The sequence below is a fragment of the Glycine max genome, chromosome 12, assembly GCF_000004515.6.
Source record: "Glycine max cultivar Williams 82 chromosome 12, Glycine_max_v4.0, whole genome shotgun sequence".
In the NCBI taxonomy this organism is placed as follows: Eukaryota; Viridiplantae; Streptophyta; class Magnoliopsida; order Fabales; family Fabaceae; genus Glycine; species Glycine max.
Window position 1 is genome coordinate 37,179,864 of NC_038248.2, and position 17,217 is coordinate 37,197,080.

General features: G+C 31.0%; 3 protein-coding genes across 11 annotated transcripts in view; 1 reads left to right on the forward strand and 2 right to left on the reverse strand.

Moving 5' to 3' along the window:
• Positions 1-4,405, reverse strand: part of LOC100805241 (SPX and EXS domain-containing protein 1) — a 7,818-nt gene extending 3,413 nt beyond the window's left edge. Inside the window, exons 1-8 of the mRNA XM_014765028.3 lie at positions 4,174-4,405; positions 3,770-3,912; positions 3,516-3,649; positions 3,116-3,154; positions 2,899-2,991; positions 2,658-2,774; positions 1,860-1,955; positions 759-876 (exon numbers count right to left, since the gene is read on the reverse strand). Of these exons, the coding sequence (XP_014620514.1) occupies positions 759-876; positions 1,860-1,955; positions 2,658-2,774; positions 2,899-2,991; positions 3,116-3,154; positions 3,516-3,649; positions 3,770-3,848 (676 nt within the window). The 5' untranslated portion in view covers positions 3,849-3,912; positions 4,174-4,405. The remainder of the gene's footprint in view (positions 1-758; positions 877-1,859; positions 1,956-2,657; positions 2,775-2,898; positions 2,992-3,115; positions 3,155-3,515; positions 3,650-3,769; positions 3,913-4,173) is intronic.
• A 5,850-nt stretch (positions 4,406-10,255) lies between these two features.
• Positions 10,256-14,801, forward strand: COL12 (zinc finger protein CONSTANS-LIKE 12-like). Of its 9 annotated transcripts, none has more exons than XM_006591828.4 (7): positions 10,256-10,588; positions 10,901-11,489; positions 12,070-12,291; positions 12,393-12,736; positions 13,360-13,890; positions 14,244-14,315; positions 14,429-14,801. In XM_006591828.4, the coding sequence occupies exons 2-5, from the start codon at positions 10,905-10,907 to the stop codon at positions 13,484-13,486; spliced, it is 1,278 nt and encodes a 425-aa protein (XP_006591891.1). In that variant the 5' UTR covers positions 10,256-10,588; positions 10,901-10,904; the 3' UTR covers positions 13,487-13,890; positions 14,244-14,315; positions 14,429-14,801. The 9 variants fall into 9 exon arrangements, with proteins under 9 accessions (XP_006591891.1, XP_040863036.1, XP_014619827.1 ...); XM_041007102.1 differs by having other exon boundaries at positions 13,360-13,540; positions 13,745-13,890; positions 14,244-14,801; XM_014764341.3 differs by having other exon boundaries at positions 13,360-13,540.
• A 1,049-nt stretch (positions 14,802-15,850) lies between these two features.
• On the reverse strand, positions 15,851-16,730 carry LOC100305571 (uncharacterized). The gene has a single exon (NM_001250332.2). The coding sequence runs from the start codon at positions 16,615-16,617 to the stop codon at positions 16,243-16,245; it is 375 nt and encodes a 124-aa protein (NP_001237261.1). The 5' UTR covers positions 16,618-16,730; the 3' UTR covers positions 15,851-16,242.
• Between the last annotated feature and the right edge of the window lie 487 nt (positions 16,731-17,217).

The window sequence follows — 17,217 nt, forward strand, 5'->3', positions numbered from 1 at the left end:
TTTGTATATAACTAATTTACCATTTCTCCATATAGTATACCATTTCAACCAAAAAAAGAAAAATTAGAATGCCTGTTTGTTGGTGAATTTTTTAAATATATATATATATATATATATATATATATATATATATATATATATATATATTGAAAAAAAAAAGACATTCAAAAGGGACAGAGTAAAGCAACGGCAAGGTTGAGGCTTAAATATCAAGTCTTAAGAAACTGAATAAATAAGAACAAGAATAATTTTCTTCTAAGCATCAAAGTTTGATACTGCAATGGTTCTCACATATATATCCTCAAGGAAGGTTCAACATGATGCCTCTTCAAGGGTTTTACTTGTGCACATAGTAGTATATGTTGTGTACATTAACAAGTTCATTGATGGATGCACCTATTAATTGTTTTAAATGACTTATTATTTATGATGCACAGTCTTGCCAGCTTTTCTTCACACTTCATTACACTTGGAACAACACATGAGGATCTCATCTAATGCACTAACACTGGTTGCTTGTTCTTTTAGTGACTACCAAAGGGAGGGGGAGTTGCATTAATACTTCTGCAAGTTTTATAAAAACTGAATGCAGGGAAGCAAGGGAATAAGTTACATATTCTATGTTGAAGATTATATATCTGCATGGTTATGCATAGCATAAATATAACCCAGATGCTAAAACAGTGTCAACTATTTGTAGAGTAATAGTGTAAGAGCTTAGTAGCTTACTAACACAATACATCCAAATAAAAGTAAACTTGCCTGTAATGGAAAAACTATTCGCCAGAGTGTCCTTAAGAAGAAATATCTAGATGAAAAATAAAAGATATCAAAGGGGAATATCAAAACCATTACAGCAGCAGCATATAAGAGCACCTGCAGAATAGTACAAGGAAATTTTTTTAAAAAAAAATCCCAAGATAAAAAAGGAAACACAAAATATAAGTAAATGTTCATCAATTATATATAAAGTAACGAATAAAAATATGTATTTACCAGTATGCTTTTCATTGGTGATATAAATAAGTATAACTTTCTATGATGTAGATATCTTTTTTACATTTTGAGGCCAGACAGCTTGGATGATTCAAACAAGCACAAACTACCTATCTACCAATATTGAATTTAAACAAAACATTTGTTAAGTAACCATTGGGAAGATATTTAAACCAAAAAATCTAATTTGATGCTAAAAAAATTTAGTAAATTCCTCCCTTCCTGCCCTCCGCCACAAGAAAAAGAAAGAGACATAATGGAGCTAGTAATACAATGATCAGCAATAAACCCCATCACAGTTGAAGTAGATCTTTTTACGTGCAACATAATGAATACAACAACAAAAAAGCTTTATCCCACTAGGTGAGTCCAACCACACGGATCACGCAACACCATTGTCACATAATAGCTTCTCTGTTTCTCTTTCTCTTCACTAAACTATGGTCCCCATCCCAATCTAATGACATTACCTTATCAACAAATGATTGAACCAACCATATGCAGAGCATTCTGGCAACTGCATCCCAGTAATATGAGCAATACTCATTTTGCTAAAGATATTTTGCAGCCAATGTGCAGGTTCCCTTATATTGGTTTATCAAAAACTTAGTGTTTAATCAAAGGCATAAAAAATTGCAATCAGATAAAACACTATTAAGAAATGAAAATATTACAACACAAAGTGCATGTTTGGTTCAGCTTATTTTAAATAAATAATTGCATATTTTTGCTAGATTTCTGAGAAAGCTTTTGAAAAATTATTTCTTCAAATTTAAGTGTTACCAAACATGAGCTAAATTCAAAAAAGTGATAACCAAGCAAACAAGAATAATATATAATAAGAGTGGATGCATCTATTACACTGGTTGTGATGCAGCATATGAGACTTCTCCATGAGAATAAAGATAAATATATGCTGTCATACTGGTTGGAACAATAATTGTCATCCATGTAGCACACTGCAATAAACATTAGAAAAAAAAAATACTTCAGCCAATCATTTAAGACTGATTATTGATAAGGGAACAAAGATATGGTGTAAAAAGAGAAAAATGAAATATTAGAGAAATGGGTGACAACTGACAAAAAGCCATGGAGAATTCCCAATTTAGCAATATAATAACAGTAATTGGAGAAGGCAAAAGCACCCATACTCACATAAAGATTATAGGGTAATGAAAACAAAATTATTTAAAGCATAATTAGCACACAGATTGATCATTCCATTCCAATATTAATTCCACAGGAATGAGGGCTCCGTAGTTTGGCTAAAAAAAAATGGAATAATGATTACATTATACACCTTGATCCCATAGGGAATCCCCATTCCCTCCTAGATATGTCAAAATTGTCATTCTTTGCAAACTGGATGAATTCATTTTTGTTTTCCTTCCTTATTTATCTATACTAGTTATAAACTCATAAATTATACTTAAGATTCCATTCAAAGCTCATTTCATGTACTAAGCATGAAAACGGCATCGATAACTGGACAAGAATGAAAGTACAAGTCCATTCTTGAGGAAACCAAATATTGGAATAAAAATGGTTGCCTACTCTTGTTCCCAAGTCATGACACTACCATTTTTATTCCCCTCAGATCTGGCAAAAGCTGATTTTATGTGCCAAACAAGGCATAAATCAAAGTGGTGAGTTGATACCTTCCATATTTCTCTATGAGTCAGATGATTTTGATCAAGATCAAATATTTTTGCATAATTGACTCCACCTTGAGAAAAAAACCATAAGTTGATTCCCCACAGCCAAACCATCAAAGCCTGAAATATAAAAAAAGACATGAAACACAATGATACAACAAATGTGGATGACAAACGGATGGACCCATGCATCCACATAGAGTGAAATGCAAATGTGCACACCGTAAGGAGGGGGGGAACTAACCGCTAGAAGAAGAGGATTAAAATACAAAAATGCTTCATAAAGGAACAACTCCCGCTTGTCTGCACTCATTCTCATGACAGAATCCCATCCAACCTGCAATCCTCCAGTTTGTAGAAATATGATGAAATCCTTGAGGTCAGGGCCCATTATCTCAATCTCACACCTCACCACACACAGAAGTTGAGTAGAAACATTGTAGGGAGAAAATATTACTGACCTTGCAACAGATGAAGCCCCAAATGACGAACAATAGTACCTAGACATCCATCTCAATTAGCTTCATGAAAAATAAAGTAAAAGGAAAAAGAAAAGTAAAGAAGAAAAACAGCAAGAGGCACACAATTGGGTCAAGATCATATTGCTGCTCATTATGAAACTCAGAAATAAGTTAAGCAAATGGCATCATCTGTACTCAAATAAATTATTTAAATTAACCACATTCCTCAACAGAATCAAATAGAAAGCAGCTCCAGCAGAATGAAAGAAACATTCCATACCATCATTAAGTCAGAACAAATTTTGCATTTATTAAAATGAAAGCATCAAATACATTATCATTTTAAAACTAAAACAAAGTTCCTAACACTTTCTTTCTAAGAGGTAAAGCAATGGAAAACCTTGAATCTCCACAACAAAACGGGCGATGGCATCATTGCAGCAGCACTCACGGGAATCACACCACCCTTTGAATCAGATGCCTCCACGGGATGCAATAGACCCTCCTCGACGCCATTTTCCACCTCATGTTCATCTGGGAACACAGCACGAAACTAGAAGTTGTATGGTACATTGAAATAACACCAAACCAAGACAAGGAGAAACTTAAAATTAGTAGCAGATTCTGTTAAGGGACACTTATAATTGAAGTTACCAAGATCATAAACGACAGGTCTACTCCCAGACTTGCGTAAGTGTGGACTATTAGCAGGAGCGTTAACACCTCCAAACATAGATGAAAACACAAACAATTACGCTCTTGTACTAGTATACCCCTCCTCCAATTACCCTAACAACCTGTCAACTTAAAAAACTGAAAATCAATTAATTGATTTGTGAACTTTACCAAATGCAAATTGAATTAATCAAAGAAATCAACAATAGTTACTAGTTAGTAACCACACAAAGCATAGCCTAGGTTAACAGAGGTTTAGCTACCAGATTCATGCATGAGCTACATTGTTTAATTTCAGATATAAAAAATGCAAACAATTTTGCGGTTAAACGAGGAATGAATTGAGCATGAAAATGTGGGTTCAAGGAAGTGGAAAGCCGAACCGAATCGAGCCGAATTGAAAGGAGGTGTTAATTGGAGGATGAATTGATTTGTGTTGTGCAATTATTGGTGTGTGGTTTGGTCGCTCGCTATCTCAAATGGCGGAAAAGGATTAAGATTGCGAAAGAACAAACAAAGACATCGATCGGACAAACGCGTAATATTGGAACCGTTGCGGAAGAGGACCCCAGATGCAAATTTTCTGAACTTTGGTACTTAATAGTTATGCTTAATTTTGTGAAGAAAGATGCGACTCTGTCTTAATCATCCTTTTCTATTTATATAACAAAAATTTAAATCTTTTGCTTGAATAAAATAATTTAAAATTTTTAAAAACTACATAAATTTTTTTGAAAAATGTGTTCATTTTTATTAGCTTAATAATTTTTCATAATTTTTTTAATTCTCAAGGTTTAAAATCCTTAATTTTTTATATAATAAAATAGAATAATTATTTTAATAATTAAAATATTTAATATTATCTTTAATTTATTTTGTTTGTAAATTTTACCTAATGTGTAAAAAATACTCACTTAATGTGTAAAAAAATAATTAATTATGTTCTAAAGAAAAAGGAAAAAAGTATTCTCCTTAAAGTCTATTCCAATATCTATATTTAATGAAATTAATCTCATTTAGATTTGTGTAATAAATTTCGATCTTTATTTTTTAGAATAAGATAAAAATGTATTTAGATGACGGAATTAAAAGCATAGTTAAAGTTTTAATTTGAATTTTAATTCCATTAAAATTAGAAATGATTCAAAATTATAAAAAAAATTTGCTGCAAAGAATTAAGGCATAGAAATAAAATTCTATATTTTAAAAACTATAAAGTTTATGTTGTGAAGAATTAAAAAAATAAATAAAGTTGGTACATTTAGTTTAACATTCCGCTTTCACTATAAATTCTTGCTGAATTCTTTAGTCTTGCAAAGGATCGTGTTTTTTTCCCTAATCTATTTCTTTGTAATAAAACAATGTTGTGAAGAAATAAGATGTAAAAAATAAAAGTTTAAATTTAATTTTAATTTTATGATTTAGATATAAAAATTTATAAACAAAATTAGTCATAAATATATTATTTAAATTTTAATAAGGAGATCCTTATATACAATAATATATTTATGATTTTAAAATAACAACCAATTAAGTTAATTTGTTGTGTTTAGCTTATTATGCGACCCCAGGGGATGGTCAAGGGTCATCAATAGGACTGAATTTTAGAAGAAAATTATGCTAAACTAGTATTGTTCAAAATCAAACTAAATTAAAATTCGACAAGCTACTAAAACTATAATTTTTTACATTTCCAACCTCTGATGCCATGCATGCTCGTTTCTTTTTATTTCACGTTATCGTGGTAGCTTGACCAAATGCAGTAAGAAAATTGTAAACTCTGAAAAAACAATAACACATGCTATTGCGTAAACTTGGAGTCAAAATCAAAACTAATAAACAAGAGAAACCAATCATGGAATTAATGTTTCCTTCTTCCATAAGTAGCTGCACAACGATCATATCATATGCGGAGCCATTGGACTCGGCATGTTCATCAGAGGCCAGCTTTACTTACCTCTTCACCACTCTATTACACTATGTGACTCAACATGAACTACTTACTTACATATATGATATATTTTATACAACAAATTAATTAACGTAACACTTTTGTAAATATAATTTCTCATAGATTACTTAAAGTTGAAGAATTGCCTTAATTGCATTGAAAAGACGAATTAAGAACAATCAGATTCGTGCAATGATCACATGCTTAATAATTAGTGTGTATTTGTAGAAGCTTTATTAAAATTGATTTTGAATTAAATTGATTTTAAAGTAATATAATTTGTGTTTGGATATTTTTATTATAAAATTAAATTAAAAGTAAAATTTAATACAAAGATACACACTGATGAACACCCATCCCTCATAAACACAAACACACACACTTCTACTACAGAAGGAAAAAAAAAGAGATAGAGACACCCACACCTCCCCACATTAGGATCACATTGTGAGTGTTTCTTTTTCATCCTCCTTCTACAATTGATTGAACAAATGACATTTTAGCATAATCAATAAATCCAATGTTTTTTTTTTTATAAAACACACACTAGAAATTTAAATACCTAAAAAATTAGAAGGAAAAAAAAAGAGCAGTTGTACCTCACAAACCATACAAAACTATGCTTTGATTAACTTTAAACTATAAAAGATGTTTAGTTCTTCATAAAGACATGAAAACACAAAAGTAACCCAACTATCACAAAAGATGAAGAAAAGTGACAAAAAGCCCCTTTAGTGTTTTTAAACCTTTTTTATAATTAGGATTTAGAAACATGGTCTAATACACAATGACATTAAAAAAGACCCAATGAAAGCCCAAAACACAATAAAATATAAAAATCCAAAAATAAAATAAAACATAGATGTAAAATATCCTAATTAAATATTGCTCTTAATCTTGACACTTCATAAATGTTGTATTCGATCTCCATAAGAAAATGTATTGATTTCTAACTTTCTATTTTCTTGTTGTTTTAATCTTAATTGGTTTTCATCTTCTCCAAAAATTTGTCAATTCTCTTTCTTACATAAAATAAGTAAAAATATTAATATGGACAAAATATATAAAAAAATGTAATTTATTAAATAAATATCAAAATACATAAATATAAAATATATGAAAAATCACAAATAAAAGCTGATGAAACAATATATATATATATATATATATATATATATATATATATATATATATATATATATATATGTATATTAGGCAATGATCTAATATAAAGATTATATATTTTTTATAATTAAGTTAGGCGATATTTAGAATAATATAAAAAATATGATATATGTTTTATAAGAAAATAAAAAATCATAATAAATAATTAAGTAATAATAATAAATATATAAATATATGAATCCTTATTTATTTTAGAACGAAAAATTAAAAAATAAAATAAAATATTGAATATGTTTAAACCAATTTTCTACATTCAATATTCTCATATAACTTTGGCTGGTTTTTCACTAACTTGACCAGTTCTTAATTTATTAATTTCTTGCTTGGCCGATTTTCTTAGTTATTTGAACTAGTACGTGAAACGTGACCGATTTTTCAGTCCAATACTCCAACTGATTTACAACTAGACAAACCATTTTTTATTTCTCCAAATATTATTAACGAGTGACACTGTACGACAGTGTAACAAAGTAATGGTGATTATCACCAATCTATGGGTGAGCGCATTGGTTTAAACATCTTAATTGCTTGGATTAGAAAGATTACAGAAAATAAAATAAAATAAATTAAATGTTATTTTACTTATATATATATATATATATATATATATATATATATATATATATATATTTCTTTTTTTTAAAAAAAATAAGCCTGGAAATAGATAATTCGATACAGAAGTCAATAATTCGGTCACAATTTTTTCTCACTTTAGCTAATCCTATTTATTTTTCGATTCATCACGTTGCGTTGATGAATCCACCTATACCTGTGCTTGTTCTCCCCATGTTTTTGCTCCTTTTGTGGTGTTTTTGGTTGAGTTTCCAGTCAATTAGGCTTAGACAAATTGTAAAACAAAACAAAACAGTCTCCATAATAATAGATATCTTAAAAATTAAATTGACGAAGATATTTGTTCAGAACTTTAATAGATCATACCAAATAAAAAATTAATAGTGAAAAAATCAAATGATAACAACACTGAGTGCGTGAATCAAGTTTTGCGACCTGTAAATCTTAAATAGCAATTATATTAAATACTAAAAATGAAAGTTTTCTCATACATAATAATTTTAGCTGAATTAAAACTACTTATTATAAAAGATACATGTATTTTCTACAAATGAACCTTTGTATTGATAATTGAAATTTTTTGAACAATTTTTTATTGAATTTTAAAAAATAATTGGTTAAATTCAAACTAATTTTTCAGTACCAATTTCAGAGACTTAATTAGATACTACCTTTGTATACATAATATAATTTATTTTTTTATAAATAAGAACAAATGTAATAATATACGAGAACTAATTATACTTTACAAAATCATGGTGATACAATGAAAAAAAGTAAAAATAATTATTTATTGTTTTACTTTTACAATAAACAAAATAATTAATTTCTCATCATAGCATTTACAATGTATAATTGCTTCAAGAACTTTTTCAATGGATACTACAAACTCCACTTGAGATTTAAGAATTTTTATTATTTTACTCAAATGGTAAGACATCAGATTGCTTAAATGAATTTTTTATCTTAATTTTATCATTTTGTGTGTCTTATAATTCCCATAGATTTAAACACTTGACACAAAATTTTACATAAATATTAAGGTTGTTAAAATGAATGTTAACTTAATTTTGTGGATTCTATAATACTTAAAAAATATATTATTTATGGTATAGATTTGGTTAAGCAATGTTGCTTATATAAATAGTGATGCTTGTATAAGTAATTGGATGTGATTTACTATAATAAAAAAGTTAAACAATCTTATTTACAGTTAAGAAGAGCAAAATGGATCAATCAAATCGATCGTTTATTAGATCAAACAATAAAATCAAACTAATCTAAATCTGGTCTAGATTTTTTAGGCCTAACTCAGTCCTATGTTGGACTATCAGACCACCAGATCTATTTGGATTAATTTAAAAGTAAATAAATAAAACTTGTTAAACAATTTTACTCAAGATGTTTATTTAAGCAATGTTATATCATCCGCATTAAAGATAGTTAGTGAGCTCCAAAAATATATTTTTTATTGTTTAAAACTTGTTAAACAATTTTACTCAAGGTACTTGTATAAGCAATGTTATATCATCCCTCTAATAGTAAATTTTGTTAAACTTTTAAATTAAAGCAATAGCGTTAGAGATTAATGCATGAAACTAATTCAAATCCGCCATAGCTCCACAAGTAAGAACATCTCCAATGGTATAACTTAAGCAACTCATTTTGAGTTCTTTATATTAGATGACTTCCACAATATCACATCATAATTAAACAACTCATACATTTTTTATCCAATGATATAGTTTTAAGCAACCCTTGAATGACTACTCTCAAATGACAAGAAATATTTGTTTTACTCATAAGCAATTGTTGCTTATAAAAGCAACTAGAGCTTAATTTTAAGCAACCCTTGAAAATGCTCTAACTATATTCAAGCCATTTTGAGGCTTGATTATAATTTATTTATTTATTATTTAGATCATAGGTGTCCTTTAATAGAGACAATTCTATTCAAATCGAGTAAGACCAATATGAGCAACAAACAAAGACTCAGACTTGTAGACTTGTAACCGTTGATTAAGCTAAAATAATTTCATGTCAATTGATCTACGAACTTAACAACGATTGATTCTAATTTTGGTTAATTAAAATTTTAGTCTCCCAACTTTTTTATATTTAAATTTTTAGTCCTTGGAAATTTTTATAGAACTTTTAGTTTTTCATTAATTTTTTGTCAACAATTTTAGCTCCCTTAAAACTGTTTGTCCATTTTTAGTCCCTCATTTACTTTTATTGCTCTTGCTCAAAATTAATTCTTCTTTTATCAAATTTTAGTCCTTGTTTATTTTATATTTGAGACTATTTTTGGACAATTAAAGTAAATAAGAGACTAAAAATGAACAAATAATTTTAAAAAGACTAAAAGTAATAACAAAAAATTAATAAAAGATAAAAAGTTACCAAAAATATTTCAAAAAACCAAAAATTATAATATAAAAAAAATTAAATGACTAAAAACTTAATTAATCTTTCTTATTTCTATGATGATAATAACGACAAGGGGAAGCCGAGGTTAAAACTGAAAAGACAGAATTGACTGTGCAATAACACGCGGTGAAAAGTAGACCTTGGAAATCAAAATCTGAGACCCCAAAAAACCGAAACCTATATGACTCTTCACGTGCTTCTAAATGAACACAACACCAAAACGTGCTTCCTCGTTGTTTCCACATATATCTCGCAAACATTGCGACTCAATAATATTACTGCTGATGTTTTATTTGCATTCATTTACAGCTGAAGCACTGCCCGGGTAAAATTGCTGAAATATTTAATACCCTAAACAATGGCTGAATTTTTCCTCAACAGCCCTACCCACGTCAGCAAAAATAATCTATTTTCAGACTTTGGTTTTGGCCTCGTGTCGCAACACCTAACAAATTAAACCTAATAAATAAACATCATTTGTGTTAATGTCACTAGTAACCTTGCTACTTGCCAGTATCTTATAACATACATTACTTCTCATTTCGAATCTACACGTCCCTTTCTTTCTCTCAATCAGATTCATGGATTCAGGGTCTAGCGATCTTGGTTAATTTTTTGTACCTGCTGGGTCAGGAGGGAAGCACACCAATCTTGGTCTGGTAAGGATAACAATATATATTGTGTAAGACATAATTTATAATTATGATGGATAGGCTAATGTGGGTTAAAAAATGTTCACTTATATTGTTCTGGATTATTTTTGTTTGCATTTAATTTCAAAAAGGGTGTTTTCTTTTCTTACATTGATGATGATGATTTGAAATGGAATGGCTAAGGGTTAGGACTTAGGAGCAATGTGGTTCAAATTGGAGGATTAGAATTTAGAATAAATAAATGAATAAAGTTGAGTTCCCTCCAACAGTTATGTTAGAGTTTAGTTGAGTTATCATGAATAATCAGTGACATTGTAGGAGCATGGATCCTCTATGTGAGTTTTGTGGGGTGGTGAGAGCTGTGGTTTACTGCAAGTCAGATTCTGCTCGTCTCTGCTTGCATTGCGATGGCTGTGTACACTCTGCAAATTCTTTGTCTCGCAGGCATTCGCGTTCCCTCCTCTGCGATAAGTGCAATTCCCAGCCGGCAATGATCCGCTGCATGGATCATAAGTTGTCATTGTGCCAAGGTTGTGACTGGAATCCAAATGACTGTTCTGCATTGGGACATAGGCGTGTTGCATTGAATTGTTACACTGGTTGTCCCTCTTTGGCTGAGTTTTCCAGGATTTGGTCCTTTGTGTTTGATGCTAATTCCTCACTTGGTGGTTGGGAATCGGTTGGTACTTTGCCAAAAAGTGAGAGCTGCACTAGCCAGTGTTTGGAGCAAACTGATCATAACGGTGGTTCCTTTGGTTTGGTGAGTGACAAGTTGGATGAAATTGAATCTTGTGTCATATATGAACCTTGGATGGGGCAGTCTCAAATCATTCCATCAAATCCAAATTACACGCCGTTCTGCAAAGACGAAGCATTTTTCTTTCCTCAAGACTCAAACCAGCCAAAGGTATTGCCTTCTACTGATTTTTCATCTTGGTTAATTGTTAGCAATATACATGCATTGGATGTTTTTAACTTATAAAAATATTGCACCATTGTTTGGTATATAATTAGTGTTTCATTACTCCCTCCATTTAAAAATATGTCATTTAAAGTCAACCATTGCTCAAGATTAAGATTAAGAAAGCTCTTAAACTGCATTAATTATAAGATGTATAGTTGTACTTGACTAAATTATCCCCTGTTAAAGTATTCGAAATATTATTACTCTACTAATTCTCTTCCATTCCATTTTGTGAAGAACTGAAGATCCTTAGAAATAAAAATATAAATACAAGGGATTTTTTTTTTGTCTTCTTAGTTTCTTAAAGTGACCCTTCACTAAAACAACAAATATTTTGAAATTTAATATTTCACCGGGAAAGAAGAACTATAATATTGACAAAAGTGGTTAGAACTTGCATTATGAGAAGTAGTAAGCTCTTTTCATATTCCTAGCAATTCTCTGTTGTCCTTCTTAACCAAAGCTGATACACTCATACAAGTTTCATTTTTTTCCCCTGAATTTTGACTTTAACTCAAATTAGCTGCAGGAATGTCCTAATCTAGGAATTCATGATGGGAGTGAACTTTGTGAAGGTTTCAATGTTGATAACCTTCAATTAAACTTTGAAAGTGCTGATGAAATATTTGGCTGTTCACAAGATGCCACAAGATACCACCTTGAAGATGGAGGAATGGACTGTTTATTGATGGATAAAAACATATCAGTCACAGAATCTAATTCACTTATTGAGAGTGCCTTGGAGGTTATCCTCGAAACTCATTTTATTATTCTCCACTCTAACTTTATGGTATAAGGTTTACTAGTAATGTACAGAACTAATTGTCATCCATGTGATTGTTTTAGGCATCATCATCTATCCAACAAGATTGTGTGGCTTTTCAATCATCCAGGGCGGGTGGGTCAGCTAGTGTGATGCAGGTTATCAACAGCAATACAAATTCTGCACTAATGAATCCTAGCTGCACTAGAAACATCAGTCTGGGATTTCCTCAGGGTGTTCATTCAAAGATGCCACTTCAATTTCCCAACATTGTTGGTGAAAATAATTCTACTGAATATCAAGACTGCAGGTTTTCGCAAGTGTTTCTGCCGGGTGAATCCCCCTGGGAATCAAATTTGGAGGGTACATGCCCACAAGCAAGGGATAAAGCTAAAATGAGATACAATGAGAAAAAGAAAACTCGAATGTATGTACCTTTAATGCTCTCAATATATTATGGTAAAATGAAATGGAAACTGTTCTTTAAATTTGTTTAAGTTTGTGACAAATATGACCATTCAAGTTGACATGCATGTACTAACAGAAGTTTAACTGTTTAAGTCACTCAAAGTGCTAGTCAAGAACCATTTTTTTTTTCTTTTTTTTTTTTCTGCTGCATTAATTGCAACTGCATATTGAATTTTATTTTCTTATTTGTTTTTTTTAATGCTAATAATACTAGTGAAAAACATAAATAAGTGAATTTGTGTGCTAACACATATTTTGCATCTAAGTCACATTCAAGGATAAACTACTATTCATAACAAAACAAGGGAGAACATGAATTATTTCCAAATTTTAGAGGATCAACTGGAGAGTGGAGAGATGCAATAGTTATGAAGTCATATTCTGAACTAAGTAGGGAGAACAGATCCTATATTTTGTAACCTTACCAGAATATGTTCTCATGCTTCATTATGGTCCACTATTTGAAAGATCATCTTATCAGCTGTTCAGATCTCATGCATTTCACCCTTGTTATAACATTTTAGAGAGCCTTTCTTTTGTGGTGGAGACTTTCAATAGTTTTTGCTGATTTCTTATGTGCAGGTTTGGTAAGCAAATAAGATATGCTTCTCGCAAAGCAAGGGCCGATACAAGAAAACGTGTGAAAGGTAGATTTGTTAAAGCAGGTGAAGCATATGATTATGACCCTCTTGGGACAAGGGACATCTAAGCATATTATCTACAATAACTATCTTTTCCATGAAAGATATGTTTCTTCGGACTGGTAAGGTGGTCCCTGGACCTTGTGAGTACATTGCTTTCTTGCCAATTCTTCATCAACAGAAGTTTTGTTTATCTTGTGAAAGTGGGAGAGTTTTAATGCAGCTAGATAACTTGACTGCTTAGGTGATTGATAGAGATCTATTAGAGATTTTAACATATTTAGAGGATAACAAAGATATGAAGGTGTTGCAATTGGGAATTGCAGAGGAAGGGATTAGATGTATGCCAAGATATTGCGTTTAATTATACATAGGAAGTGAGAGGTAACAGGCATGGGACATAGAGGAGCAGAACGTTTGAACAGATTTCAAACAGCATCACAGTCGTTGTCAATTCAGACAAACACAGAGGGTAAGATAAATACCACTTTATACATTAAACAATCTTATTTTTTTAAGTTATGAAAGGATTGAACTGAAAACCCTTTTCTGTAGTCTGCAATACCTTCACTACTTAAGAATAATATGAAGTGGTTGTAAAAAAATTTGGGTACCCAAGTCCTGCTATATGCCTATAGCTTCTAATTTGTTTACCATTTTCTGCCTTCTGACAAATAAGATTAGACTTTTTATTGCATAGTAGTTAGCTTTAAAGACAGGGCATATTTTTTTCCCTCTTCTATTCTTAATTTTAAGGTAATGTTTTTAAAATCATCATTTGTATTCTTTATTGATGTTTGGATTTTATCATTTAATTTTTTGCAGGCCTGGATATTCTTCCTAGCTTTCAGAGGAGATGTGCATGGTGATCCATCCTGCATTTTCAAATGTGATATTGTGAGTCTCCGAGCCTATGTGTTTTTTATAAATAAACACTGTCTAGTGTAATGAATAAAAGAGAAACCGGTGTTTGGCAAGCAACAATAGCCAACCTCACTTTCTGCTTTCAGTTTGGTCCTTCCTCATAGGGATCCTTCACACGACCTTATTCTGTCATCTTAAGCCATTGCTCAAGGACAGCAGCACCATATTTTGGAACCTCTTCATTTATTCCATTTTCATCAGATTAGTGAGCACGAGCACGATCAACTGTTGATAGAGATACTATTGCTCTTGACTTGCTGGAAGCCAGTTTTACCTGCAGCAACTATTTGCATCTTTGGCATTGCCTCAACTATTTCATTTGTTGTATTCCTCTATATTTTATTTGGGGATGGCGCCTATTTCTTCAATAATTGTACAAACATTGTGTACAAACTTTCCTGATTTAAAGGGACGTTTGTTTTTCCTATGAAATATGAGATATTAATGACTGTTTTATTGTTTTGCACAAATATGTTATTATTTATTAACTTCTGTAGAATGCTGATAAGAAAGAAACTGTAGTCTTTACTGTTCCGAGTTCTTTAAGAATTAAACTAAACGATAGGGTGAAGTTTAGGTCCATATGACGATTTTTGTACTATCAATTCAGTATGTTGTTTACAATGAACACCTGTGAGATTCGACTTTGATCTTCAAATATTAAAACAGAGAAAACTATTGCTTTAAGTTTGTGGTTGAATTACTAAAGCATTGTAAACTGACAGTTTCTTTTGAAAAGGAATAGAATCTAATGGATTTGAGGTGAGAAAATGCTTTGTTGTTTTTTGTGGTTGGGGAAGTAAGGTGTCCGCTAAAGATTCAATCATGGCAATATTTTGAATCACGTTTAGTTGTCATAGCATACAAAAGAATCTTGAATTTCTCTGCATTACAGATAATCAAATATTTTATGCTACTTGTCTGCAAGTATTTGTTCCATTATAGTTTGTACTCTTTTATAAAAAAAATGAAAATAAATTATAGTTTGTACTCTTACAAGGAGGAATCATTGCAAGAATGTGGTTTGTTAGGAAAAAAAAAAAAAGGAAGAGAAGAAAAACCAAGAGAGAAAAGGAACCAGTAAGATGTCCAGGGTTAATGTTTCATCTTGCCTCGTACTTAAGTTATCAAATCCCTAGATTGTTATACGAAACTGTTAATTGTTCGGCTATCTTTATTTACCACAGATTGCTATAAAGTTTGTCACTGATATAATATTCCCTTATTTTAAGGCTGATAGTAATTATGACCTTTTCATCCATGTTCGAGAGACAATACTTACAATTGTAGCAGTTTACTCTTTGTAGTTTAATAAAACATATAATTTGACATTAAAAATACATTAATTAATGATATTAACAATAACTAGTGGAAAGACAGGGAATGCTGTGCTTGTCTGTCCACATTTTTTTTATAATGGGGTGATTTTTTTTATCCGCAGTTAAAACATAATAGTGGAATAATTTGTAATATCAGTTAAGGAGTTAAATAGTCTAAAAATATGGACACAAAAAGTAAGTATCAGCCATTATAATTGTTATTGATATAGGTTATAATATGAGATGCCAGGAATTACCATGACATACACTTGTAAGACATATTGTATATCTGCTAACATAGTATAACTTCTGCCAGAAATTCGTTCTCCTGCTTTGGAATTGGCTTAAAATAAAAATAACCATAGAAGTCAAATTTCAATTAACTACATCTACCAGAAATTAAAGAAAAAAAAAACATTGGACATTCCCTCCTTCTATTGAACATGGTTGTATTACCAACCATTTTTTTTTAAAAATCATGATAATAAAAACATTTAGCAGTTTCCTATATACCTGAGATGGTACTCACTAACCTTTTCTATTACAAAAGATCTTCTACGGAGAATAAAGAAAGATGGAAGTTATAAAAAGAGGGAAGGGCTGTTATGCATTCTTGAACACTTTCTGTAGATTCCTCTGTTGTTAAGGAGATTTCTAATGGTCCAGTTTATATTGGCCGGAAGAACCACCTCTAGTGATGCTCCAATGAGATATCTTCGCGTAAGGTTCTGACATGTGTTGCACAGAAAGCACCTAATGTGCCTAAGGGCCAAAAAATTAGCTTCATGAACCCGTTTATCGCATTTTTTACACAAGTAGGCATCATCAGCTTGGCAATACAATGAAGCCTGTAACCCACATAGCTCACAACATATAGCACTTCTGGTTGCACTCTCTTTATGTAGAAAGCTGCTGCAGAAACCATGTTGCTTTTCTCCTTCTGCACCTTTGCACATTTTCAGAAGCTCTATGTGATGATAATAATAATCAAGCTTGCTACTTGGTAGTTTCTTGAACAAATGGTGTAGATGAATATATATAAGAATATAAAGCCTTTTTATAACAATGTGATCATTCTATGGACGAGTTCTACTAGACAAGGACATGGGGTGCCACTTCTTCACGTAATCACACGTGTCTATATTTTAATCCATTTGTCTTTTACCAATCTTGCCTAAAGGTCAATTTGGTCATTAAAGATGGAGAAAGAAATTTGTGATTCCACTTGTTTTGACAAAAGGAGGGAGAAAAAAATTAAGAAAAATAGGCGAATGAATGACTAAGCTTTTAAGCTTCATTAGATACTTCTTGGGTTGTTATGAGCCATAATTTGTGTTATTGCTTGTGTGGTTAGCAAGGCAATTGAGGTGCTAATTAAGAAGCAAGGTTGATTGTATGGCCTAGAATTAGTACCTTTAAATTTGTGACCCACCAAAGCCCATTTGGTTGCACCTAAGGCCACTTGAATGGAAGCTGATTGACTGGTTGTCATTGGTATTGGTTTAGAAGTTGTGGTTTTTGTGACTTTTTTTTGTGTGTCTCTCACGGTTGGACCC